Source organism: Mauremys mutica, chromosome 4 (genome assembly GCF_020497125.1).
Source record: "Mauremys mutica isolate MM-2020 ecotype Southern chromosome 4, ASM2049712v1, whole genome shotgun sequence".
Taxonomy (NCBI): Eukaryota; Metazoa; Chordata; order Testudines; family Geoemydidae; genus Mauremys; species Mauremys mutica.
The window spans coordinates 98,653,606-98,681,381 of NC_059075.1; the positions used below are offsets into that span (position 1 = coordinate 98,653,606).

The window sequence follows — 27,776 nt, forward strand, 5'->3', positions numbered from 1 at the left end:
TGAGAACACAGAATATAGTTCTCATGGGTGTGTCACCTTCTGAGTTTGGAAGCTTTTAATCTCTCTGTTAGCTTTATCAAATATGTATAGTTTTGAATGGTCAAAACACTTCTGAAGAGTTACCGATTGTGACCCAAGGAGCCTCTTAAATACCAATTGGCAGAGGGCACACCAGACCATAGCTCTTATCAGGCCTGACACACTCACTGCCCACAACTCACTGTTGTCATAATCTGTATCTAAAAGTTACCATGTAAGATGATGTCATATGCAAACTGGTCACATGCTGGTCCTCAATATTACTGTGTGATGTACATACTGGCAGTGTATAAAGAATTATAGACGTGTGCTAGAAATTTGTTTCTAAAATGTGTTTGGTAGGTAGTGCCTGAGCCCAGACCATCTTAGACAAAGGAACGTTGTTTCGCCCAGCTTGACAATGTCTCCAATGTAAATTAACCAAGGTGAGATCAAAGACAATGAAAAAGGCATTTACGTGTAAGGTAAACAAAGTAATCAGGTGAGCAACTGGCAGAAGATGACCACTTAATCACGACAGGGGATTGGGCTGCACCACCAGGATGCCTTCCTGTCTCTTGAAACAAGGTCAATGAACTTTGGGAAGATATAAGCAGAAGCAAAAAGCCATTTTGTGATCCATCATAGGACGGAGACAAAGGGCCAGAGCTCTTGTAATCTGAGAAAGTTGAATCCTTCTACCAAGGGGGATGAAGTGTCTGGTAACTGACTCTAGATGAGGAACTTGCTTAAACAGAGATTAAAAAGTTTTAGTCTCTACAAAGCGTGTTTTGTTTTGTTTTACTTGTAACCATCTCTGTGCCATCTATTCTTACTTACTATCACTTAAATATCTGTTTTTTGTTAATAAACTGGTTCTTGTTTATTATGAAACCATCTCAGTGCTGTATATTAAACGAAGGGTAAAATCCTCAGCCAAACTACCAGACTGGTGTGTGTGTTCAGTCTCTTTGGAGGCAATGACCATAATAACTTATGCGAGGGACCAGTGAAGCTCTGGACACTACAAGGAGGATGGTTTTGGAGAGACTCGGGACTGGAAAGGCTGTTGGAGTAACCAGGCTGGTGGAAGCCAGGGTGAGGCCATTGTGCTGTGAGCAGGCTGCTGATGTCAGGGCTCTGAGCCAAAGCTGAGCAGCACAGAAGCAGCCAGTGTTAAAGGCAGGTGGTGACACAACCCATTACTGGTCTGGGTGATCCCCCAAAGCATCCCACTGATACACTCAGGTAAATATAACAAAATATATTCTGCACAATCAACATGAAACTGACAATGAAAATGGCATTTACATGTAAGGTAAACGAAGTCATCCGGTAAGCAACTGGTGGAAGATGACCACTTAACAATCAAGACAGGCTTATTCAGTATTTCCTTTCCATTCATTACTAATTACTAAAATATTTTTTACCAATATTAATCTTAATCTAGAGATTTCCAGGTACTTTCTTTTCCTTTTACCTCATCTATTTGTGATACCTATTGCTGAAATAACAAACATCCTTATTTCCTTCTGACTCTGCTGCTACCCAAACTATACTTCTTGTTACATGGATAAAACAGAAGATGCGATTTCTGGGGATGTCAATCCTGCACAAATCTAGATACCGATTTCAATTAGCGGTGTCACTATTGGTATTTCAAGCCATAAACAACATTGAATCAGTCTGCCAGGGGAATCATTTCAATCCCTTTATCTAGTCCTGGCAATGTAAATTAAGGAGTTTGGAATTTCTGACCATCCAAAATATAATCTTGAAGGATGGATGGCAGGGCTTCTCACTGAAGGCCTGTGCCTCTGGAATATTCTTTCCATCAATATACATGAAAAGGTATAAATATGGCACTTTTCCAGGTATGGCTCAATATGCCTCAGTATTTTTAATTAATTTTACAATTTGATGGGTGCTACTTTTATGTCTGAAAGAAGGAAATAAGGATGTTTGTTATTACTGCATCCATGCTAGTATTTTTTATTTATTTATTTAAGTGTTGGGCCAGACTGCCCTTTATTTGGGGGTGGGGGGGAGGGAAGGGGGAGAGAAGTTTGTTAGTTATTTCATTAGGTGCCCAGAGACCACTGGACACAGGGCACACACTAAATAAAAACGAGCATCTTACCTGCACTGCAATTTGCGTTCCATTGGATGTAGCCAACAATGTAACAGGCCTGGTTTCTGTAGTCACTAAGTGATGCCCATGTTGCTGATGTCCCATTTCTGATGAGGCACTATGGAATGCTAAGTCTTGAGCCACTATAGCAACCTTTAAGGCAAAAGAAAACATCAAAACTAGCTGAAATTTAAAATCTGTTTCAATAATCTCAGTTGAATGTTAACTTCAGGGCCTACCTAGGACAATTTACTATTGTGACTTGATTCAACAAAGTAATCTAAGAGACAGACAAATATGATCAACCTTTTTTATAAACCAACATCATCATCATCATGTTCATGCTCTTCTTCAATCTTATCTGTCGTGATCTCTGAAAAATGAATATCCTCAAGGAGCAAAACTCAGAATTAAGGGAGATGCTATGCTAGTCATCAGATGTTGCCTCTTTCAGTCCTGAGAAATAGAAGACTGAATTCACATTTAAATTTAAATCTCTCCTTTGGCAGCCTAATAAGGTACCACAGAAAAGCTCAAATGCTTTTATATTTTCAAAATTTAAATAGAGAAGACTGCATTATTTGCACATAGGTTTAGTATATTTGCTTAATTTGTGATTATTAGATCCATAATTCTATAATAATTAATAAATATTCTCTTTTGCAAGCACACCTTAAAAACATATAATAGGGGATTGTTTTACAACATTTGAATACATTCTGAAAAACAGGGATTAGGGAATTTCATAACTAAATTTCTATACATCTTTTTGAAAAAAAAATCTAATGTTTTGCAGATTAAAGGCAAAAAAGTGCAGCAAAATTTGCCAAAAAACAAGTAATTTTTACTCTGCTTAAGGAAATGTTGTCCCTTAATGGGATTTGCAGGAGACTAAGAGCCAGGACTAGTTCTGGATTGTATTCCCAGCTTTGTCACGGGTTTGCAGTATGACTTGAGCATGTCACAACCTTTCTGTGCCTTATTTTACCTATCTGTAAATTGGTTCTCTCATCACTATTCACAGGTTGTTTTGAGGTTCAACTAATTAATGTATATAAAACTCTGAGATCCTCCCATGTAAGGCAGTGCAGAAGAGACGGTTACTCACCGTAGTAACTGTTGTTCTTTGAGATGTGTTGCTCTTATCCATTCCAGTCAGGTGTGTGCGCCGCGCGTGCACGGCTCTTCGGAACATTTTTACCCTAGCAACTCCGGCGGGCCGGCTGGCGCCCCCTGGAGCGGCGCCGCTATGGCGCCTGTTATATACCCCAGCCGGCCCGTCCGCTCCTCAGTTCCTTCTTGCCGGCTACTCTGGCAGTGGGGAAGGAGGGCGGGTCTGGAATGGATAGGAGCAACACATCTCGAAGAACAACAGTTACTACGGTGAGTAACCGTCTCTTCTTCTTCGAGTGATTCCTCCTATGCATTCCAGTCAGGTGATTCCCAAGCCTTACCTAGGCGGTGGGGTCGGAGTGAGACGTGGCGTAATACTGCGGAGCCGAAGGCTGCATCGTCTCTTGATTGCTGCACCAACGCGTAGTGGGAGGCGAAGGTGTGGACAGAAGACCAGGTAGCCGCTCTACAGATGTCCTGGATGGGGACATGGGCCAGGAAGGCGGCCGACGAGGCGTGCGCTCTCGTCGAGTGAGCAGTGAGGCGGCATGGTGGCACGCGAGCAAGCTCGTAGCACGTCCGAATACATGCCGTAACCCATGAGGAAATTCGCTGCAAGGAGACTGGCTCGCCCTTCATGCGGTCGGCGACTGCTATAAACAGCTGGGTCGAACGTCGGAAGGGCTTCGTCCGCTCGATGTAAAAGGCAAGCGCCCTGCGGACGTCCAGGGTGTGAAGCTGTTGCTCACGAGGTGAGGCATGCGGCTTCGGGAAGAAGACCGGGAGGAAGATCTCCTGGTTGAGGTGGAAGGCCGACACCTTCCTCCACCTTAGGGAGGAAGGCCGGGTGTGGTCGAAGCTGCACCTTGTCTCCGTGGAAGACGGTGTATGGTGGACCAACCGTTAGAGCACGGAGCTCAGAGACTCGTCTCGCTGATGTAATTGCGACGAGGAAGGCTGTCTTCCAGGAGAGGTAGAGCAGAGAGCATGTGGCTAGAGGCTCGAAGGGCGGTCCCATAAGCTTGGCCAGAACGAGGTTCAAATCCCAGGTCGGGGCAGGACGCCGCACGGGCGGGTACAAGTGGTCCAGGCCTTTAAGGAAGCGGGAAACCATCTGGTTGGAGAAGACGGACCGACCTCCCGTAGATGGACAAAAGGCGGACACTGCTGCCAGGTGTACCTTCAAGGAGGCAACCGCCAGACCTTGCTCCTTAAGGTACCAGAGGTAGTCCAGGATGGTAGGGACAGGGACTACGAAGGGATTGAGGCCTCGTTGGTCACACCAGAGCGCGAATCGCTTCCATTTCGCAAGGTAGGTGGAGCGAGTGGAAGGCTTTCTACTCTCTAGCAGGACTTGCTGTACCGCTGCCGAACAGTCCCTCTCCGCGTGGGTCAACCATGCAGGTACCAAGCTGTAAGATGGAGGGACTGCAGGTTCGGATGGTGGAGTCTGCCAAAGACCTGCGTGATGAGGTCCGGCCACAACGGAAGGGGGATGGGATCCCGAACGGAGAGCTCGAGCAGCAGGGTGTACCAGTGCTGCCTCGGCCAGGCCGGAGCTACGAGTATGACGTGGGCTCTGTCCCTCCGAAGCTTCTGTAGCACTCGGTGCACGAGCGGGAACGGAGGGAAGGCGTAGAGGAGGTGATCCTTCCAGGAGTAAAGGAAGGCGTCCGACAGGGAGCCTGGCGAGTGACCCCGGAACGAGCAAAACAGGTGGCACTTCCTGTTCTCCTTGGAGGCAAATAGGTCTATTTGGGGAAACCCCCACCTCCGGAAGATTGTGTGCACGACATCTGGATGGAGGGACCACTCGTGGGAGAGGAACGACCTGCTGAGATGGTCAGCCAGCATGTTCCGCACTCCTGGAAGAAATGACGCTTCCAGGCGAATCGAGTGGGTCACGCAGAAGTCCCACAGGAGCAGCGCTTCCTTGCAGAGGAGGGAGGAGCGGGCTCCGCCCTGCTTGTTCACGTAGAACATCGCTGTCGTGTTGTCCGTGAACACTGTCACGCAGCGGCCTTGCAGGCGGGTGCGGAAGATGTGACACGCCAAACGGATCACTCGCAGCTCGCGGATGTTGACCAAAGACCTTGGGTGTGAAGGTCGCCCAGGTGAGCCCCCCAGCCGAGCGCTGATGCATCCGTGGTCAGAGTGGCGGATGGGCGAGGAGGGTGAAACGGGACTCCCGCACACACGACGTCTGGGTCTAGCCACCAGCTGAGGGACTCGAGGGTTGGCTTGGTGACCGTGACCACCATGTCGACAGGGTCTCGATGCGGGCGGTACACCGATGCTAGCCAGGACTGGAACGGGCGAAGGTGGAGCCGCGCGTACGCGGTGACATACGTACAGGATGCCATGTGGCCCAGGAGGCGGAGGCAGGATCGCACCGTCGTGGTAGGAAAGGTGACGAGGTCTCGAATGACGGAGACCAGTGTCTGGTGCCGAGATCACGGTAGGCAGGCCCTGGCCAACTTGGAGTCAAGAACCGCTCCAATGAACTCCACCCGCTGCGACGGAATTAAGGAGGACTTCTCGGCATTGATGAGAAGACTGAGCCGTTGAAATAGAGACAGGATTTCTGTCATCTGGTCCATTACCAGCCGCCGAGACGTTCCGCGAACCAGCCAGTCGTCGAGATACGGGTAGACGTGTATATGACGACGGCGGAGGGCTGCGGCAACCACTGCCATGCACTTGGTAAACACCCTCGGTGCGGTGGATAGGCCGAATGGTAACACTGCAAACTGGTAGTGTGCGTTGTTGACCACGAAACGTAGGTAGCGTCGATGGGGAGGATAGATCGCGACATGGAAGTACGCGTCCTTCATGTCGAGGGCGGCAAACCAGTCTCCCGGATCCAGAGAGGGAATGATGGTCCCCAGGGTGACCATGCGAAACTTGGGCTTGAGCAGATACTTGTTCAGCTCTCAAAGGTCCAGGATAGGACGTAGCCCTCCTTTCGCTTTGGGGATGAGAAAATAGCGGGAATAGAATCCCCTGCCCCGCCTCTCTTGAGGCACTGCCTCTATGGCACCCACGCTCAACAGAGTCTGGACCTCTTGTAAGAGGAGTTGCTCGTGAGAGGGGTCCCTGAAGAGGGACAGGGAGGGTGGGCGGGAAGGGGGGGGCGAAACAAACTGAAGGCGGTATCCCGACTGGACTGTTTGAAGCACCCAGTTGTCCGTTATTTGGGACCACGCCGAAAAGAAATGGGAAAGGCGGTTGTAAAACAAAAGGGTAGGATCCGGTAGGAAGAGTGATGGGCCGTCCTCGGGCGTCCCATCAAAAGGCCTGTTTGGACCCTTGAGGGGCCTTGGAAGGGGCCTGGGCCTGGTTGCGTCTGTTGCCGGATGGTCGACGGCGATTTAGGCCAGGCCGCTTGCTGTTGTAGGGACGGTACCATGGCTGAGTGAAAGGCCGGGAGGGTTGCTGCCTGAAGGATCTCTGCTGTGTTGCCGGTGTATGCATCCCGAGAGTGCGGATGGCTATGCGACCGTCCTTCAGGGTCTGGATCCGGGAATCAGTTTTTTCCGAGAACAGACCCTGAGTATCAAAAGGCAGGTCCTGCAGTGTGTACTGCACCTCCGGTGGTAGGGTGGAGGACTGCAGCCAGGAGATGCGCCTCATAGTCACTCCTGAGGCCAGGGTCCTTGCTCCCGAGTCCGCGGAGTCAAGAGCGGCCTGGATGGAGGACCTGGAAGATTTTTTCCCTTTCTCCAACAGCGCCGAGAACTCCTGGCGGGAGGCTGTTGGGAGCAGTTCTGTAAACTTCGCCAGGGACACCATGATGTCATAGGCGTACCTGGCGAGGAGAGCCATCTGATTGGCGATCCGAAGTTGCAGACCGCCAGCAGAGTAGACCTTGCGGCCCAACAGATCCATCCGCCTCGCCTCCTTAGACTTCGGCGCTGGGGCGGGCTGACCATGCCTCTCCCTGTCGTTGACCGACTGTACGACCAACGAGTCTGAGGCCAGGTGAGTATACAAATACTCATATCCCGTGGGGGGGACGGAGTACTTTCGCTCGACCCCGCGGGCAGTAGGAGGGACGGACGCCGGTGACTGCCAGATTGTCATGGCGTTCTTTTGGATCGTACGGATGAACGGTAAGGCCACCTGTACTGGAGCCTCCGCTCCAATGACGTTCGTCACTGGGTCCTCGTCCTCCTGGACCTCCACCACGGGGAGATCGATGGCCTTTGCCACGCGGCGAAGCAGGTCTTGGTGGGCCCTCAAGTCTATTGGTGGAGGATCTGTGGCAGATGCTCCGGCCACCGCCTCGTCTGGTGACGACGACGAGGATAAGCCCTGGACTACAGCCTCCGTAGATGGATCTTCTAACGGTTGGTCGGCTGGCTCGGGCTGAGGATGCCTCTGGGGGTCAGGGCAGTATCGAAACCGAACCTGGTGGCGAAGGGGGCGGTCTACTTACGGTGGTCTCTGGTACCCTGCTCCCGGAGGCAGGGGCCCTTGGAGGGAAAGGCACCCCCTGAGTCTCGTATTGGGCCCAGGGGACCCAGAAGCCCCACTGCTGTGCACCCTGAGGTTGACCATGCGGAGCAGGCGGAAGGTGCCTGTTGCTGCCTGCCCCGGAAGCGACCGACGCGGGGCGAGATGGCCATGGAGGTGCAGAGGCGCTGATGGACTGCGCCGTTGAAAGTGGCAGCCTGTCCCCGGACGGTGCCGAGGATCGCCGGTCATCATGGTACCGGGATGGTGACCGAGACCAACGTCCGCCGTGGTGCCGGGAGCTTGACCGATGCCGGGAGCTCGACCGGGATCTGGACCGGTGGTGCCGGGAGCGGCTGCGAGAGTCACGGTGCCGGGAACGGTACCGGGAAGCGGACCTCCGTCGGTGCCGATGCGAAGGCGATCGGGACCTGGAGCGACGCTGGGAGTGCGACCGGTACCACGATGTTGAACGGTACCGGGACTGCGACCAGCGTCGAGACGGCGACCGGTACCGCGATGGTGAGCGGTGCCGGGATCTTGAGCGGCGGGACGGTGACCTTCGTCGGGACCGGGAACGGGACCGGGGGCGCCGTCTGTGCCGTTCCATCCGCAGAAGGGGGCCGAATCATCATCGCCGGCTTTCCCACCGATACAACAGCCCGCACCGGCGGTGCCGGGGGCCGGAGGCTCGGTGCCTCTGTGAGCTCTATGAGCTCCCGCGCCGTTGAGAAAGTCTCAGGCGTGGATGGCAGCTGCAGCTCAACCGCGGTCAGCGCCGGGGAGCGTGGCGGTGCCGGACTCGACGGCCCTTGCGGCGCCGGAGGCAACGGCACGGTGCACGTCCTGTGCACGGCCACAGCCGGTACTGTAGGTGGTGGTATTGGCTGGGCTTCTTGACCCTGAGCGTGGGTCTTTGCAGCTGCCTTCGCTGGCTTACGCTTCCTGGATGGCGAGAGGGAGCGGTGCCGGGTCGCCAGTGCCGCCGGCTGAGGTCGAGGAGCTTCGGTGCCGGAGCAGCTCGGGGCCGCCGGTGCGCTACGCGCCAATGAAGCCCTCAGTGCCGGCGCGGTCGGTGCTGGGGGCTGGAGCGACGCCTCCATCAGGAGCTGCTTCAGGCGAATGTCCCGCTCCTTACGCGTCCGGGGCTTAAATGCCGAACAGATAGGGCACTTATCTGTCCTGTGACTCTCCCCGAGGCAACGGAGACAGGAGTCGTGCGGATCCCCGACCAGCATATGCCGCTGGCAAGATGCGCAGGGCTTAAAGCCCGGTGCCTTGGGCATGAGCCCGCACCGGTAGAGGAAAAGGGGGGGAAGACCCCCCTTATCCTTATCCTAAAACTATCTAACTAACTGAACGAACTATCTACACTAAGTAATGAAACAACTATGTACAGAAAAAGTAGCGAGAGCTAGGGTTGTGGAGGACAGAGAGCACTCCACAGTTCCAACTGGCCGTCACGGGCGGTAAGAAGGAACTGAGGAGCGGACGGGCCGGCTGGGGTATATAACAGGCGCCATAGCGGCGCCACTCCAGGGGGCGCCAGCCGGCCCGCCGGAGTTGCTAGGGTAAAAATGTTCCGAAGAGCCGTGCACGCGCGGCGCACACACCTGACTGGAATGCATAGGAGCAATCACTCGAAGAAGAACAATGCATTACCATGTTATTATGAGAGGAATGATATGGAAAGCTTTGCTCTAATCAGATATGTTTGTGTGAAGCAGATAATACTTCAAGTGTCTTTATGTATATATTTAAAAATATCTTAGAAAAAAAGACACAGGTATACAGAAAAACATTTTACCTGCTGTCCTTCAGTGCCCTCTGCAGTTACCATTGCAACAGAATGTGTTCCTGCAGAAGAAATGACTGCATCATGGGCAGGGACTGTGATGGTGGTACCATCTTGTGTTACCATAGTGATAGTATTTCCAATGGCCTGCATGTCAGCCTGAGATATGTTGACCTGAAACACAATGTAATTTTTGAATTAAAACAAGTTTATTTTAATTGCTGATTGAGTCTTAAATGAGTTTTAACTTTGGGTCATATGGCAATGTGTTTTCAGACTACAATCCAAGATTTGTAAATATTTTCAAATAGGAGTTTAAATAAAACACAAACTTAAAATGTAATAGTGTTTATAAAATACGCTTCTGCCATTTGGTAGCACAATTTCTTTGTTAATGAACAACAAGCCAGAACTATCCTTGAGAAGGCAGTCGGTTCTCAGTAGCATTGAAGAATTTACTTTATCCAGCCATCACATTTAAGCTAAACTGGCTATAGACTCTAAAAGCCATCACCACTCTTCCTGCTGTGCTTGTTCCTGCATTTCCTCCAAACCACTTTACTTCCCCAAGCCTTCTTGGACAAAAAGTGTCACCATCCCAGCTCTTTTACCAGTTGGAATCTATTATCCCACAATCTTTCAGACGTTTCCTAATTCATAATGCATGTTTACAGAAATAAAACTAAACTGCAATAGGTAACAGCAGCATGTATCCTTTTTCAGTCAGAGAACTGCTTAGTAGTTCTGTTTTAATTAGATCACATCCAAATTAACCTCAGACATTATAGACAGTCCATGGAAGTGTCTTGCATAAGGAACAGTATAAACTAAAATTTTCACTAAAAGTGTTGGAGATGTGAACTCAACATAATACCATTTTACATTTGTTAACAGAAGCGTCAAACACACCTGTATTTTCATTTGGCTTAGGAGATGCTGGTAAAACATCATTGTAATTTTTCTTAAGAATTCAAAGACGTAAGTATTTATTTTACGTTTTCAGTCTCACATGCATTACCAAACAGAAAAGAAATCCAAAAATGAAAGTCAAGTTGAGGTGTAAGAACAAGTGCAAAGAATTTCTGTGTTAAGGCTGCCACACTCCTTCACCTTTGGGCATAAAAAATTCACTACAGTAATGGTCTAAAACACTACAACAGTGTTACTGTAGTGTTACGGCAGAACTGTATATTTCATCTTTGATTCAGATTTGGGAGGTATTTTTCAGATCTAAATACATATATCAACTGCTTGCCCTGCTGAAATATAAAAAGCAAGAATTTTCCCAGATACGTCTTGTTGGTGTTGCAGGAGCCAAACAAGAAATAAAACAGATGAACCTCTTATGGCAACGTCCTATCTCAACTAAGTTCCTTATTTACCACTTAAATGAAAACAAACTTTCTGTAGAGATCTTTGTGCTGAGGCAGTGTCAGTGCACTTCTTTTTGTTCCTCTCTTGGCAGTGACTGAAGCCTGCCCTAGTTAGTAGTGATGGGAACTGTCCAGCAGCACTAGAGCTGGAAAGCCCCTGCATTCAGAAGGTCAGGAGTCTGGACAAGAGTAAAGTCTGGACCTGTGAGATCATAACAGCTTATTAAGGAATTTCAAGAAGCCTCAGAAACCAGGCCCTATGCAAAGAAGTTCTTATTATGGGGTGTGGCAGTGAGTGTGAGCAAAATAAGCCTGCAAAGCTTCTAAGGCCTTCCAACCCTGAGAGAGGGAACTGATCAAACAAATAGTAATAAGCCACCAGGACCAGATGGCATTAACCCAAGAGTTCAGAAAGAACTCAAATATCAAATTGCAGAACTGCTAACCATGGTATGTAATCTCTCTCTTAAATCAGCCTCTGTATCAGATGACTGGAGAGTAGCTAACATAACATTTATTTTTAAAAAAGGCTCCAGGGGCAGTCCTGGCAATTACAAGCCAGTGAGCCTAACTTCAGTACCAGGCAAATTGGTTCAAACTATAGTAAAGAACAGAATTATCAGACATACAGATAAACACAACATGTTGTGGAAGAGTCAATACAGCTTTTGTAAAGGGAAACTGTGCCTCACAAATCTATTAGAATTGTTTGAGGGAATCAACAAGCATGTGGATAAGAGTGATCTAGTCGATATAGTATACTTGGACTTTCAGAAAGCCTTTGATAAGGTCTCTCACCAAAGGCTCTTAAACAAAATAAGCAGTCATGGTATAAGAGGGAAGATCCCCAGTAACTGGTTAAAAGACAAGAAACAAAGGGAGAGAAAGAGGTAAATAGTGGGATTCCCCAAAGATCTGTACTGGGACCTGAGCTGTTCAACAGCTTCATAAATGATCTGGAAAAAGGGATGAACAGTGAGGTGGCAAAATTTCCAGATGATACAAAGTTACTTAAGGTAGTTAAGTCCAAAGCTGACTGAGAAGAATTGCAAAGGGATCTCAATAAACAGGGTGACGGGGCAACAAAATGGCAGATGAAACAGAATGTTGGTAAATGCAAAGTACTGCACACTAGAAAACGTAATCCCAACTATACATACAAAATGAGGGTTCTAAATTAGCTGTTACCACGCAAGAAAGAGATCTTGGGGTCACTGTGGATAGTTCTCCGAAGACATCTGCTCAATATGCAGTGGCAGTCAAAAAAGCGAACAGAGTGTTAGGAACCATTAGGAAGGAGATAGATAAGAAGAGAGAAAATATCATAATGCTACTATCAGAGGTGAAAGTAAGCCAATACGGAGTACCGGTAAAAAAAGGTGCAGCAGTGTACTGGCAAATAAGTGGAGCATTCAGTACTGGCTTACTTTCACCTCTTCTGGCTGCATAAAAAACAGTTTAAACACAAAGTTAATAAAAGCTTGGAAAGGGAAAACTCACTGTCACACTGGTTTTTCTCCTCCCTCCTCCTCCAGCCAGGCTGCCAACGCGTTCCCCCGACCCCTCGCACTCAGCAGGGGCTGCAGCAGCTCCCCTCTAGCTTGCAGCAGGGAGCAGGGGGACTGGCTGAGGGAGAAGCCTGCCCAGGACGCCTGCTGCCTGCATAAGAACAGCTTAAATTTAGCTGTTCACTCCGCAGTTCAGACCACGGATTATGGGCCATTTTTGGCATCCTTGTTAATTTCACTCACATTTGTTGTGGGGTGGAAGGGGGGAGAGGAGACCAAGGCAGGGCACAATAGAATAGGCATTTGGCTGCATGGCTTAAATCCAGAGTGGGTCCCGTACCAGTAAGAGCTGTATTTTACTTTCACCCCTGGCTACTATATAAGTCCATGAGACACCCAAACCTTGAATACTGTGTACAGCTCTGGTCACCCCATCTCAAAAAGGATATATTAGAATTGGAAAAGGAACAACAAAAATGATTGGGGTATGGAACAGCTTCCATATGAGGAGAGATTAAAAAGACTGGGACTATTCATTTTAGGAAAAGAGATGACTAAGAGTGGATATGATAGAGGTCTATAAAATCTTGGATGGTATGGAGAAAGTGAATAGGGAAATAATTTTTTTATCCCTTCACATAACACAGAAACTAGCGGTCACCTGGTGCAAATAATAGACAGCAGGTTTAAAACGGATGTAAGGAAGCACTTCTTCACACAATGCACATTCAACCTGTGGAATTTGTTGCTATGGGATGTTGTGAAGGCCAAAAAGGCTTTGTATTCATATTCTGCTCAGAACAAACAAACAAGGCTTAAACTGTGTATTCCAGAGGAAGCCCAATCTTAAACTTATTTTTATTCTGACCCAGCTGTGAAACCTGGCCCTAATACATACAAAAAGAACAGGAGTACTTTCTTACATTCTTAATACTACAATACCCACCTGCTGAAGTGAAAAAACAGATTGACAGAGCCAGAAGAGTACCCAGAAGCCACCTACTACAGGACAGGCCCAACAAAGAAAATAACAGAACGCCACTAGGTAATAAGGTAATAATTGGAGATATATCAATCTCCTAGAACTGGAAGGGACCTTGAAAGGTCATCGAGTCCAGCCCCCTGCCTTCATTAGCAGGACCAATTTTTGCCCCAGATCCCTAAGTGGCCCCCTCAAGGATTGAACTCACAACCCTGGGTTTAGCAGGCCAATGCTCAAACCACTGAGCTATCCCTCCCCCCTGTAACCACTGAGCTATCCCTCACTAGCCATCACCTACAGCCCCCAACTAAAACCTCTCCAGCGCATCATCAAAGATCTACAACCTATCCTTAAAGATGATCCCTCACTCTCACAGATCTTGGGAGACAGGCCAGTCCTCACTTATAGACAGCCTCCCAACCTGAAGCAAATACTCACCAGCAACCACATACCATACAATATAAACACTAACCCAGGAACCTATCCTTGCAACAAAGCCCGATGCCAGCTCTGTCCACATATCTATTCAAGTGACACCATCATAGGACCTAATCACATCAGCCATGCCATCAGGGGCTCGTTCACCTGCACATCTACTAACGTGATATATGCCATCATGTGCCAGCAATGCCCCTCTGCCATGTACATTGGCCAAACCGGACAGTCTCTACACAAAAGAATAAATGGACACAAATCTGACATCAGGAATCATAACATTCAAAAACCAGTGGGAGAACACTTCAACCTCTCTAACCACTCAGTGACAGACTTGAAGGTGGCAATTTTGCAACAGAAAAACTTCAAAACAGACTCCAAAGAGAGACTGCTGAACTTGAATTAATATGCAAATTAGACACACTTAACTGAGGCCTAAACAGAGAACATAAGAACATAAGAAAGGCCGTACCGGGTCAGACCAAAGGTCCATCTAGCCCAGTATCTGTCTACCGACAGTGGCCAATGCCAGGTGCCCCAGAGGGAGTGAACCTAACAGGCAACGATCAAGTGATCTCTCTCCTGCCATCCATCTCCATCCTCTGACGAACAGAGGCTAGGGACACCATTCTTACCCATCCTGGCTAATAGCCATTTATGGACTTAGCCACCATGAATTTATCCAGTCCCCTTTTAAACATTGTTATAGTCCTAGCCTTCACAACCTCCTCAGGTAAGGAGTTCCACAAGTTGACTGTGCGCTGCGTGAAGAAGAACTTCCTTTTATTTGTTTTAAACCTGCTGCCTATTAATTTCATTTGGTGACCCCTAGTTCTTGTATTATGGGAATAAGTAAATAACTTTTCCTTATCCACTTTCTCAACATCACTCATGATTTTATATACCTCTATCATATCCCCCCTTAGTCTTCTCTTTTCCAAGCTGAAGAGTCCTAGCCTCTTTAATCTTTCCTCGTATGGGACCCTCTCTAAACCCCTAATCATTTTAGTTGCCCTTTTCTGAACCTTTTCTAGAGCTAGAATATCTTTTTTGAGGTGAGGAGACCACATCTGTACACAGTATTCGAGATGTGGGCGTACCATGGATTTATATAAGGGCAATAATATTTTCTCAGTCTTATTTTCTATCCCCTTTTTAATGATTCCTAACATCCTGTTTGCTTTTTTGACCGCCTCTGCACACTGCATGGACATCTTCAGAGAACTATCCACGATGACTCCAAGATCTTTTTCCTGACTCGTTGTAGCTAAATTAGCCCTCATCATGTTGTATGTATAGTTGGGGTTATTTTTTCCAACGTGCATTACTTTACATTTATCCACATTAAGTTTCATTTGCCATTTTGTTGCCCAATCACTTAGTTTTGTGAGATCTTTTTGAAGTTCTTCACAATCTGCTTTGATCTTAACTATCTTGAGTAGTTTAGTATCATCTGCAAACTTAGCCACCTCACTGTTTACCCCTTTCTCCAGATCATTTATGAATAAATTGAATAGGATTGGTCCGAGGACTGACCCTTGGGGAACACCACTAGTTACCCCTCTCCATTCTGAGAATTTACCATTAATTCCTACCCTTTGTTCCCTGTCCTTTAACCAGTTCTCAATCCATGAAAGGACCTTTCCTTTTATCCCATGACAGCTTAGTTTACGTAAGAGCCTTTGGTGAGGGACCTTGTCAAAGGCTTTCTGGAAATCTAAGTACACTATGTCCACTGGATCCCCCTTGTCCACATGTTTGTTGACCCCTTCAAAGAACTCTAATAGATTAGTAAGACACGATTTCCCTTTACAGAAACCATGTTGACTATTGCTCAAGAGTTTATGTTTTTCTATGTGTCTGACAATTTTATTCTTTACTATTGTTTCAACTAATTTGCCTGGTACCGACGTTAGACTTACCGGTCTGTAATTGCCGGGATCACCCCTAGAGCCCTTTTTAAATATTGGCGTTACATTAGCTAACTTCCAGTCATTGGGTACCAAAGCCGATTTAAAGGACAGGTTACAAACCTTAGTTAATAGTTCCGCAACTTCACATTTGAGTTCTTTCAGAACTCTTGGGTGAATGCCATCTGGTCCGGGTGACTTGTTAATGTTGAGTTTATCAATTAATTCCAAAACCTCCTCTAGTGACACTTCAATCTGTGACAGTTCCTCAGATTTGTCACCTACAAAAGCCAGCTCAGGTTTGGGAATCTCCCTAACATCCTCAGCCGTGAAGACTGAAGCAAAGAATCCATTTAGTTTCTCCGCAATGACTTTATCGTCTATAAGCGCTCCTTTTGTATTTTGATCATCAAGGGGCCCCACTGGTTGTTTAGCAGACTTCCTGCTTCTGATGTACTTAAAAAACATTTTGTTATTACCTTTGGAGTTTTTGGCTAGCCGTTCTTCAAACTCCTCTTTGGCTTTTCTTATTACACTCTTGCACTTAAGCTGGCTGTGTTTGTGCTCCTTTCTATTTGCCTCACTAGGATTTGACTTCCACTTTTTAAAGGAAGTCTTTTTATCTCTCACTGCTTCTTTTACATGGTTGTTAAGCCACGGTGGCTCTTTTTTAGTTCTTTTACTGTTTTTCTTAATTTGGGGTATACATTGAAGTTGGGCCTCTATTATGGTGTCTTTAAAAAGGGCCCATGCAACTTGCAGGGATTTCACTTTAGTCACTGTACCTTTTAACTTTTGTCTAACCCCCTCATTTTTGTATAGTTCCCCCTTTTGGAATTAAATGCCACAGTGTTGGGCAGTTGAGGTGTTCTTCCCACCACAGGGATGTTGAATGCTATTGTATTATGGTCACTATTTCCAAGCGGTTCTGCTATAGTTACCTCTTGGACCAGCTCCTGCGCTCCACTCAGGATTAAATCTAGAGTTGCCTCTCCCCTTGTGGGTTCCCGTAACAGCTGCTCCATGAAGCAGTCATTTAAAGTATCGAGAAATTTTATCTCTGCATTTCGTCCTGAAGTGAAATGTTCCCAGTCAATATGGGGATAATTGAAATCCCCCACTATTATTGGGTTCTTAATTTTGATAGCCTCTCTAATTTCCCTTAGCATTTCATCATCACTATTACTGTCCTGGTCAGGTGGTCGATAATAGATCCCTAAGTTATATTTTTACTAGAGCATGAAATTTCTATCCATAGAGACTCTATGGAACATGTGGATTCGCTTAAGATTTTTACTTCATTTGAATCTACACTTTCTTTCACATATAGTGCCACTCCTCCCCCTGCACGACCTGTTCTGTCCTTCCAATATATTTTGTACCCCGGAATGATTGTGTCCCATTGATTGGTCTCAGTCCACCAGGTTTCTGTGATGCCTATTATATCTATATCCTCCTTTATCACAAGGCACTCTAGTTCACCCATCTTATTATTTAGACTTCTGGCATTTGTGTACAAGCACTTTAAAAACTTGTCCCTGTTTATTAGCCTGCCTTTTTCTGATGTGCCAGATTCTTTTTTATGTGACTGTTTATCATCTGATCCGGCCCTTACATTATACTTTTCAGTCCTCTGCTCCTGACTATAACCTGGAGATTCTCTATCATCAGACTCTCCCCTAAGAAAAGTCTGTGTCCGATCCACACGCTCCTCTGCAGCAGTCGGCTTTCCCCCATCTCCTAGTTTAAAAACTGCTCTACAACCTTTTTAATGTTTAGTGCCAGCAGTCTGGTTCCACTTTGGTTTAGGTGGAGCCCATCTCTCCTGTATAGGCTCCTCCCATCCCAGAAGTTTCCCCAGTTCCTAATGAACGTGAACCCCTCCTCTCTACACCATCGTCTCATCCACGCATTGAGACTCTGAAGCTTTGCCTGCCTACCCGGCCCTGCGTGTGGAACTGGGAGCATTTCTGAGAATGCCACCATAGAGGTCCTGGATTTCAGTCTCTTCCCTAGCAGCCTAAATTTGGCTTCCAGGACATCTCTCCTACCCTTCCCTATGTCATTGGTACCTACATGTACCATGACCACCGGCTCCTCCCCAGCACTACACATAAGTCTATCTAGATGCCTCGAGAGATCCGCAACCTTCGCACCAGGCAGGCAAGTCACCATACGGTTCTCCCGGTCATCACAAACCCAGCTATCTATGTTTCTAATGATCGAATCTCCCATTACTAACACCTGCCTTTTCCTAGAAACTGGAGTTCCCTCCCCTGGAGAGGCAACCTCAGTGCGAGAGGCAACCCCAGCACCATCTGGAAGGAGGGTCCTGACTACGGGAAAGGTTTCCCTCTGCTCCCATTGACTGCTCTACTTCCCTGGGCTGTTCTTACTCCTCAACAGCACAGGAGCTGTCTGAGCGGAGGTGGGACAATTCTACAGTGTCCCGGAAAGCCTCATCAACATACCTCTCTGCCTCTCTTAGCTCCTCCAGTTCCGCCACCCTGGCCTCCAAAGCCCGTACATGGTCTCTGAGGGCCAGGAGCTCCTTGCACCGACTGCACACATACGCCACCCGCCCACAGGGCAGGTAATCATACATGCAACACTCAGTGCAATAAACTGGATAGCCCCCACTCTGCTGCTGGGCTTCTGCCTGCATTGTCTCCTAGTTAATGGAAGGGTGGTTTACAGAAGGGAGCTTTGAAATGTGGTTCGGTTTATAGATTTTAGGGGGACCACAGGGAAGGGGTTAGGGCTGGCGAGGGACTCCCGCTCCCTTCCCACTCCCCTTCTAAACTCCCTTGCGAAACTCCCTGTTAGCAGCCCCTGGTCGCTTGTGCGCAGCTTTATAAAGCCCTGGCCTGAGTGAATGCCCTGCCCATTGATTAAGGCTCAGCCAATTACCAGAGGCTTCGAGCTTTCAAACCTGCCTCCAACTGCCAGCCAGAGCACATGGTCCCTCAAACAAACAAACAAACAAACAAACAGACTGACAAACACAAGCTCAGCACACAGCAAGTAACCCCCAAACACAAACAAACACACACTACAGACAGTCACTTACCCCACAGATGCTGTATTAGCTCCTCCTTCACCTGGAGAACTCCCTTGCGAAACTCCCTGTTACTGGGAATGGTTGGGTCATTACACTAACTGAATCTATTTCCCTATGTTAAGTTCTCCTCACACCTTCTATAGGCCATCTTAATTATCTCTTCAAAAGTTTTTTTTCTCCTGCTGATGATAGTTCATCTCAATTGATTAGACTCTTCCTGTTGGTATGCGTACTTCAACCTTTTCATGTTCTCTGTATGTATAAATATCTCCTGTCTGTGTGTTCCATTCTATGCATCCGAAGAAGTGAGCTGTAGCTCACGAAAGCTCATGCTGAAATAAATTTGTTAGTCTCTAAGGTGCCACAAGTACTCCTGTTCTTTTTGCGGATACAGACTAACACGGCTGCTACTCTGAAACCTAATACATACAAACATCCATTATTCAGGGATTTTAACTCTAATGTAAGTAGGCATAATGGAATATCTGAAGATAAATAACAGCTTTAATTCCTACTATCCTCTTATTAGCAAATTCTTTACCATGGTGAATACTTACATGCTGGGTCCCATCCTGGGAAATTAATGCAACTTGTTGACTGAGCCCTGACTGAGTAACTGTAGCAACTTGTGCGGAAACGACATCCTCCCCATCTACACCTGTCACATAGGTTATCTGGGAGCCTTTTAGAACATCTTCACCTTGACCTATTTCATAAAAGGAAGGCAGGAGGATATGTTACATTCTGCAAATACTAATAGTAATAAGAGCAAAGCTAAAAAGAAAAAAGCAACTTTCTGGATAAAAATTTTTAAATTCTGGGTTGTAAAGAGGGGACGGGAAGAGAGCGAGAGAGAGAGAAGGAAATGGAAACTGCTATTGAAATCAAATATAAATGCTCCAAGTGACTGTTTTACTAGGTGTGGGGCATACTTTTTAAATGGAGAATAATGCATATAAATCCTGTGCATTGAAAAGAAAATAGACATTTTGGTATTTAAGGCATATTTACTTAGTTTATAAGCAAAGATAATATTAAAAAGGGTGGCAAACAATACTGCAATTCATTTAATTAAACATTAACCTTTACATACTAAGGTTTGATGTACACACAATCGGCAGCTCATTAAAAGAATTATTCATTAACGAACACACTGAACCGCAGAGGAGTAGAGTGGCATCATTGTGTGAGGACTGATATAACAGTATATTATCTTAATAAATGTTTAACCTTGGCAAATAGACATCTTCCATTCTAATCTTTCCTTTGTAAGTAGCAATCAGAATGCGGCAATTTACTTAAGAAGGGTTTCACTGCAGTCTCCCATATACAAATAGTAAAACTGCTTTTCCAGTCAGGATAGATCACTTATTTACATCTACCCTATATCCAACCCCAACACCAGCTAAAATAAGAATGTAAAAAATTATGTTTGTTTTCTTGCAATAAGAAAATGCATTTTCTCATACTCCAATCAGTCTGACTTTTTACTCTGACTGGATTTAGTCTCTAAAGTACCGTAAAGACCGTTTTCTACGTAGTGCTCCTCCATACAGAAAAACTGCTTGACAACAGTAAATGGACATCTTGTATGGGCTGTGCTGGGGGCAGATCCATAGAGCATAGCACTGTGGGCGTTCTCAACAGCCCCACTACCCATAGGGCAGCACAGAAAGGCTGTTGTAACTTTAGGGCAGCCCACTTTGGTCTCAGGAGTAGCTCAAAATCAGGAGGGTGCAAAGATAGTGTGAAGCCACTTTTTTCCCTCCCTTCTCCAGGGTTGCATCTTTAAGATCAGAGCATAGACTCTCACACATGGTGTTTTATATACTTAGAATAATCCTTTAGGATGTAATATAAACATTTTATCCATTTTCGGGCCTGCTTCAAAATGATATTCATAGACGGGTGTGATCTAGTGGTTAGAGCACAGGAAGGCTGTTTCTCTGTTTTATTCACAGCTGTGCCACTGACTTGTTTTATGACCAAGTCAATTACTTTCTCAGCGCCTGAATGCTCATCTATAAGATGGATGTAGTAATATCTATCTACTGTGCCTCACACGGGTATTTTGATGTTTACTTAGTGTTTGTAAAGCACTTTAGTACTCTCAGATAAAAGGTGCTAGTTAGTGCAAAGTATTACTGAAGAAAATATCACACCTGTCTTTTAATTTCCCTGGCTCTGTGGAATACTGATAGTCATAGGCGTGTGCTGGACGCAATCTTGTTTTGCTACTATGGGAGGAAGATCAGAGACTGGGAACACCAAACACAAACCTGGAGGCGGCTCAAAGAAAGCTTCCTGCTCTTCTTCAATTGGCTCTGTGTCGTTGTGCGCTGTCCGCTTGTGCATAGCAAGTGTGGAAATTTGCTTGTATGTTTTCCCACAGTGATTGCAGTTGTATGGTTTGGAATGAGTATGTACAACATGGTGTTTGTATAAACTGGAATATTCTGTGAAACGTTTGTCACAGCCAGGAACTGTGCAGACATAGGGCTTCTCGCCTACAGGGAAAGACAAAAGGGATGAAGAAAATTATAACCAGTATATGCAGGAAAACCCGGACCATAAATATCCTGCCACTTACACAGACATTTAATGACACAGTTTTACTACCACCCAGGTCAGTCATGCGTTCTCCAGCTTCCTTTCCTAACGCAGCAATGGCCACAATGCAATGCATGGCTGTCCTCTTTAATACCGATGTGCTGCCACAACAGGCTGGCCCTACCATGCTATCTGAGGAGGCCACTCAAATCAAGAAGGACCATGCATGCTGGATCTCCTAATTTTTATGTGCCAGATATTCATACTAAAGATGAGGGTAGCTGCAATCTGCTCCGCTATCTGAAAATAACACGTGGGCTCCCCAAGCTCCTGGCAAGATGCCAATATAGCCCTCAGTTTGGCACAGTACTCACAATTCTGCCCTAACTCTTTACATTAGCTGCCCCTCTGACTTCATAGGAAGTTCTGCACTTATCCTCCCTCAAAGATGAAATGTGTTATTTGGTCGGGTAAGTTAGAGTCCCAAACCTCAGTCTCTTTAGCTCTACAGGAATTTTATGGGATTTATATATATATATAAAAATGATTAAGGCTAAATAGAAATGACATTCTTCACTTAAAATTAATATAACACAAACTCAAACCCCAAAACCAGTTCAAGAGGTATACAAAATCTTCAACTCCAGGAGATTTATTCATCCCTACTAACAATGAAAACCAGGAGGATACAAAAAATCATGGCTACAGAGCTGTAGGACCCTGCACATGGATGCAGTGTTACTTCTGCTGATTAATCCTAGCAGCTAGACCAGGTGGATCCTGTTAGGTCCAGAAGAGGAGGTTACTCACCCGTGCAGTAACTGACGTTCTTCAAGATGACTGCTCCACTCCAGGTGTTGGTGCGCCCCTGTGCCCAGAGATTTTTACAGCAGTACTCGCACGGGCCGCACATGTGCGGTTCCTACCTTATACGCCGACTGTCTCTCAATAGCGTGTGTGGCCTGGGCTCCTTAGTTCCTTCTCTACAACGGAGACCGCGCCAAACTCCAAAGTAGAGGGGAGGAGGGTGGGTAGTGGAGCACCCAGGGACACCCATCTTGAACAACATCAGTTACTGCACAGGTGAGTAACCTCCTCTTCTTCGAGAGATGTCCCTGTGGGTGCTCCACTCCAGGTGACTGAAAAGCAGTATCTCTTAAGGAGGAAGGGACTTCGGATCTGGTAAGAAAGCTGTAGACAGCACAGCTTGGCCTATTCGAATGTCGTCAGAGGACCCTGAGTAAGAACATAATGTTAAGCAAAGGTATGCTCTGAAGCCCAGGTGGCGGCTTTGCAAATATCTGTGAAGGGGCTGTTGCGTAAGAATGCCACAAACATTGACGCAGATCTGGTGGAGTGTGCTCTAACAGAAGATGGAGGATTATCTTCTTTAGTTGGTAGCACAGGCGGATGCAGTCTGCTATCTAATTGGATATTCTCTGGGTAGAGATGGATTTGCCTCTAGATCGTTCTGCGATTGAAATGAAAAGTTTAGGGGAAGCCCTAAAGGGCTTAGTCCTATCAAAATAAAAGGACAATGCTCTGCGCATGTCGAGTGCATGCACTGCTGATTCAAGTGTTCGCATGCGGTTTAGGAAAGAAGGTTGGTAGAGTGATAGATTCTTTGAGGTAGAAGGAGGAATGCACCTTGGGGAGAAATTTAGGATGCGTTCAGAGTGTCACTTTGTCCTTAAAAAATATAGCGTACGGTGGTTCAGCCATAAGCGCTTGAAGTTCTCCTATACATCTGGCAGATGTAATGGCAACTAAAAATGCAGTTTTCATGGATAGATGTAGGAGGGAGCATGTTGCAAGTGGCTCAAATGCATGGTGCATCACATAATGTGAGGACCAAGTGCAGGTCCCAAGGTTGAGTGGGTGGTCTAATGTCCAGGTATAGTGTCTGGAGGCCCTTGAGGAACTGCGTTGTGATGGGGTGGGCAAAGTGAGTAGTGTCTCCGGTCTTATTGTGAACTGCCATAATTGACGCTAGATGCCCCTTTATGGAGCTAAAGGAGAGCTCAGATAGTCTAGCATTAGTGAAAGAGGGGTGGAAGCAGGAGCGGTTTGCTTGGTGGAGCACCAGTGTGTGAACCTATTCCATTTATGTAGATAGCAGAACAAAATCCACATGTACCACCTATGTAATAGTACTCTTTGTACCTGTTCAGAGCAGTCTAGTTCCTCATTAGAGAGCCACTGAGGAGCTATGCTTTGAGGCACAGCACTGTTACACTGGGGTGGTGTAGTTGACCCCTGCATTGTGATAATAAGTTTGGAAGGAGGAGAGGAAGTAGAATCAGCAGGCAAACCGACATCCTCATTAAAAATAGGTACCATGCCTGTCTGAGCCACGTAGGGGCTATTAGTATGACCCTGGCCCTCTCCGCTCACATTTTTTGCAATACCCTGTGAAGAACTGGTAGCAGGGGGAACATGTATAGGAAACTGTTGCTCCATTTGATGATGAATGCGTCTCCCACTGAGTGTTTTCCTAGGCCTGCTCTGGAACAGAAATCCGGGCATTTCTTGTTGGTCACGGTTGCAAAAAGATCCAGTCACAGGTAGCCCCATATTTTGAATATGTTGTATCATTTATCTCCCATTCATAATCTACTGGAAAAGATCTGCTGAGCTCGTCCGCAGTCATATTTAGTGAACCAGGTATGTAGGCTGAAATTTGGATACTGTGTCGGAGGCACCAATTTCAAAGTTTCATAGCCTCCATGCAGACCGAGTGGGATCGAGCTCCCCCTTGTCTGTTTATATAAAACATGCAGGCGATGTTGTCGATCATGAGTCTGATATGTTGATTCTGGATGTATGGGAGAAAATGGAGGCAGGTGTTGTGGACCACTTGGAACTCTAAAAGATTTATGTGTAGTGAGGCTTCTGTAAGGGACCAGAGTCCATGAGTGGTGTGGTGTGCCATGTGTGCTCCCCAGTCCGTGAGGGAAGCATCTATGGTAATTATAATGGAGGGGAACTCCTGCACGAACGGGACTCCGAAGCAGAGGTTGTGTGGACAAGTCCACCATGTGAGTGAGTCCTTGACTTTGGTAGGTATGGATAGAAGTATGTTTAGGCTATGCACATTTGGTCTGTAGACAGTGGTCATCTAATTCTGCAGGCATCGCATGTAGTGGGATGCATTCTTGACCACAAAAGTGCAACAGGCCACATGGCCGAGAAGTTGCTGACAGTCCTGAACAATTACCTGCGGACTGTTTTGCAACTTGGCAACAAGATTCTTTATGAATCTGTCGGATGGGAGATATGCAAGTCCGGTTATGGAATCGAGGCAAGTGCCTATGAACTCTAGTCATTGAGTAGGAGTTAATGTGGATTTGTTTTTGTTTATTTGTAGGCCAAGACCCTGGAAGCATCTGCGTGACTTGGATTGCCCCAAGAGTTGGCGCCTTGAGCAGGCAATCGTTCAGGTAAGAAAAAATTAGAACTCCTTTTTTCCATAGGTGTGCTGTTGCCACCGTGAGAATCTTGGGGAAAAAAAAGACGTGGGGTGCTGTTGAGAGTCCAAAGGGCAGAACATAGTTATTTGACCCCATGACAAATCTGAGAAAACGCCTGTGGGCAGGGTGTATAGTTACATGAAAATAAGCCTCCTCCAGGTCCAGGGCTGAAAACCAATCTCCCTGCTCCAGCGCTGGAATTATGGTTGTGAGGGTAACCATTCTGAATTTTTTCTTTTTGACAAACTTGTTGAGTTGCCTGAGATTGAGAATGGGTCGCCATCCCCCACTTTTCTTTTCTGTCAAAAAGTAGTGGGAATAAAAATCCTTTCCCCTGTACTAATTGGGCACCGTCTCCACTGCTCCATTTGAAGATGATCTTGGACCGTGTGAGAGGGGTCCCTGAAGAGGGACAGGGTAGACGGTGGGTGGGGGGTATGGACACGAAGGGGATGGAATAGCCCAATTGGATGACCTCTAGGGCCCATCTATCTGTAGTGATGGCTCGCCAGTTGTGGTAGAATGGGAGCAAATGGTGACCAAAAGGTTGGATGAGAAGTATAAGTGCTGGAGTGGGTGGGAGGTCTTCTATACCCTCGACCAAGGCTTCAAAACTGCTTATTAGAGGAGGGAGTTGGGACGGTGCCAATGTTATGAGGCGTCATCGTTGATGCCTGAGTCTCTAGCAATGTTCCTTCTGGTGGTCGTATGGCCTCGGCTGTTGTGTGCAGGCCAGGTATTGTGGGCGTTGGGTAAGGCTGATACCTGTATTATCTTCTTCTAGTTGCCAGTGTATGGGTGCCTAGGATCTGAGCACCGCTCTGGAATCCTTCATGGTGTGCAGTACCTCGTTGTTTTTTGCTGCAAATAACTTCTCGCCATCGAAGGGGAGATTCTCCACGATGTTTTGTATCTTGCGTGGGAAAGAAAAAGAGGTAAACCATGAAGCCCGATGCATCACTATGGCTGTTGCGGTGGATCTGGCAGCTGTGTCTGCAGCATTGAGGGCAGCCTGCAATGCCGCATGGGAAATAATCTGTCCTTCAGAGACTACTGCTTTGAATTGTTGTCTCTCGTCCTCTGGGATGTCATTAATAAAATCCATGCGTTTCCCATAATTTCTGTGATCATATTTGGCCAGTAGGGCCGCATAGTTTGCCACTCTAAATTGTAGCATGTATGATGCATAAACTTTGCGGCCGAGCAGGTCCATTCTTTTGCTGACCTTGTCAGAGGGAGTGGACAGGAAATGCTGCTGTTTGTTCAATTGGTTGGCTGTTTCTACTACCAGTGAATTTGGTGCTGAGTGCATGAAAAGGAATTCTGAGTCCCTGGAGGTAGGGGGTATGGTGGCTGGGGTTTGCCACATATTCTTGACAGGGTCCATAATGGCTCCATTAATGGGTAGGGCGATCTTAGAGGAGGTCGATCAGCTCATGCTGAGTCTCCAAAACCTCCTCTAGAATGATCTTGAGCTCATTAGCCACTCTTTTGATGAGATTCTGAAAATGAGTAAAATCATCTGCTGTTGTTGGGGAGGTGGGGGTGGTGGTGCGGGAGGACGACGGACATAATAGCCTTGTCCAGTGAGGTGGATGAATTAGTATTATTTGGAGAGGATTCAGGTGCCTCATCTGCGTGCACCATTGCCGGTTGCTCCTATCCATCTGTCACAGAAGTGTGCACAGGTACAGGAGGAGATCTAGTGTTGCCTTTGCGTGAGCTGGGCTGGCTACTGTGCTGCCTGCTGTAGGACCCCCATGGGTTCCAGTAATGCCATTGTCCGGGGAAGGGCATGGGTGGTCCCATCCACAGGTGTCCATACCATGGTGGTAAGTCCTTGGAATATGAGGACTTCGGTCTCCTTAGTCCCATGCTAGCAGGAGTGTGAAGGGGAGAGAAATGGTGTGGTGAAAAAACTCCCTCCACTTCATCATCCTTATCACTAGAAAAGTGAGGGGGAACAGGGGACAGCTATCGGTGCCGTGCCGACTGTGCCAGTGAGAGATCGGTACCAAGTAGTGGGGAATCTGGAGTTGGTGAAATTAGCAAATTGCTGGAATCAATAAATTGTGGTGCAGAGGTAGAAGGAGCTGGAATATATTACATTGGGTGCTCTGGCTGTGCCTCAGGGTCGGCCAGTGCTGATTGGTGCTGCGCCGTATGCGGAGTAATAGGTGGTTGAAGTGTCGGTGCTGGGACAGCAACCGTACTTAAGTGTAGCATGAGCAGGCTCGGCTGAGTCGGCACTGAGTCCTCTGCGGTGCTGTGTGGTGCCATATTAGAAGACGCACGCAACTTTAAGCCCATAGTCTCAGTACCGGAGTGGTGCATACCGGCAGCAGCTGGGGTATGGACGGTGCTGGAGGTCTCCAGAGCATCATATGTGCTGAGCCGTGGAGCAGTCAGCGCTGACGAGACAGACCTGGTCAGAGACTGTTTGGATGCCCGCTGGTCTCTGTGAGGTGATGAAGCTGGCCAGTTTTTTGCTGTTTTCTTCTCCTTAGTGGACTTAGGAGGGCTGTATCTCGAGTAGGACTCCTGATCTGGGTCAGAGGCAGGTCTGAGGGACTTCATTAGAATTAACTTGAGCCTCGGGGCTCTATCCTTTCATGCCCTAGTCTTCAGTTTACTTAAGTGGGCACATTTGGTGGGGGATGTGGGTCTCCCCCAAACAGAGAACACACTGAGAATGGCCATCAGAGATAGGGATGGCCTCTCTGCACATAGTGCATCTCTTAAAATATGGTGAGCCAGGTATAGTACAAACCAGGGGTGGGCAAATTTTTTGGGCCGAAGGCCATATCTGGGTAGGGAAACTGTATGCAGGGCCAGAACAGGGTGTTGGGGTGCGGGAAGAGCGTGGGGTGTGGGAGGGAGTGCGGTGTGCAGGAAGAGGCTCAGGGCAAGGGCTCGGGGCAGAGGAGGGGCATGGGGTGTATGAAGGGGCTCAGAGAAGGGGGTTGGGGTGCAGG

The 27,776-nt window shown here is 47.1% G+C and overlaps 1 protein-coding gene and 1 long non-coding RNA gene across 3 annotated transcripts in view; one reads left to right on the forward strand and one right to left on the reverse strand.

Annotated features, from left to right (window-relative positions):
- ZNF143 (zinc finger protein 143) overlaps positions 1-27,776 on the reverse strand; it is an 84,267-nt gene that overhangs the window by 3,332 nt on the left and 53,159 nt on the right. For both annotated transcript variants that reach the window (XM_045016401.1, XM_045016402.1), the window contains exons 12-15: positions 21,061-21,288; positions 19,339-19,487; positions 9,525-9,686; positions 2,159-2,302 (exon numbers count right to left, since the gene is read on the reverse strand). In XM_045016401.1, coding sequence (XP_044872336.1) covers positions 2,159-2,302; positions 9,525-9,686; positions 19,339-19,487; positions 21,061-21,288 — 683 coding nt within the window. The remainder of the gene's footprint in view (positions 1-2,158; positions 2,303-9,524; positions 9,687-19,338; positions 19,488-21,060; positions 21,289-27,776) is intronic.
- On the forward strand, positions 1,179-25,823 carry LOC123370143. Its single transcript, XR_006579290.1, has 4 exons — positions 1,179-1,266; positions 10,407-10,490; positions 24,699-24,771; positions 25,586-25,823. It is a non-coding gene; the product is annotated as an uncharacterized LOC123370143 (long non-coding RNA).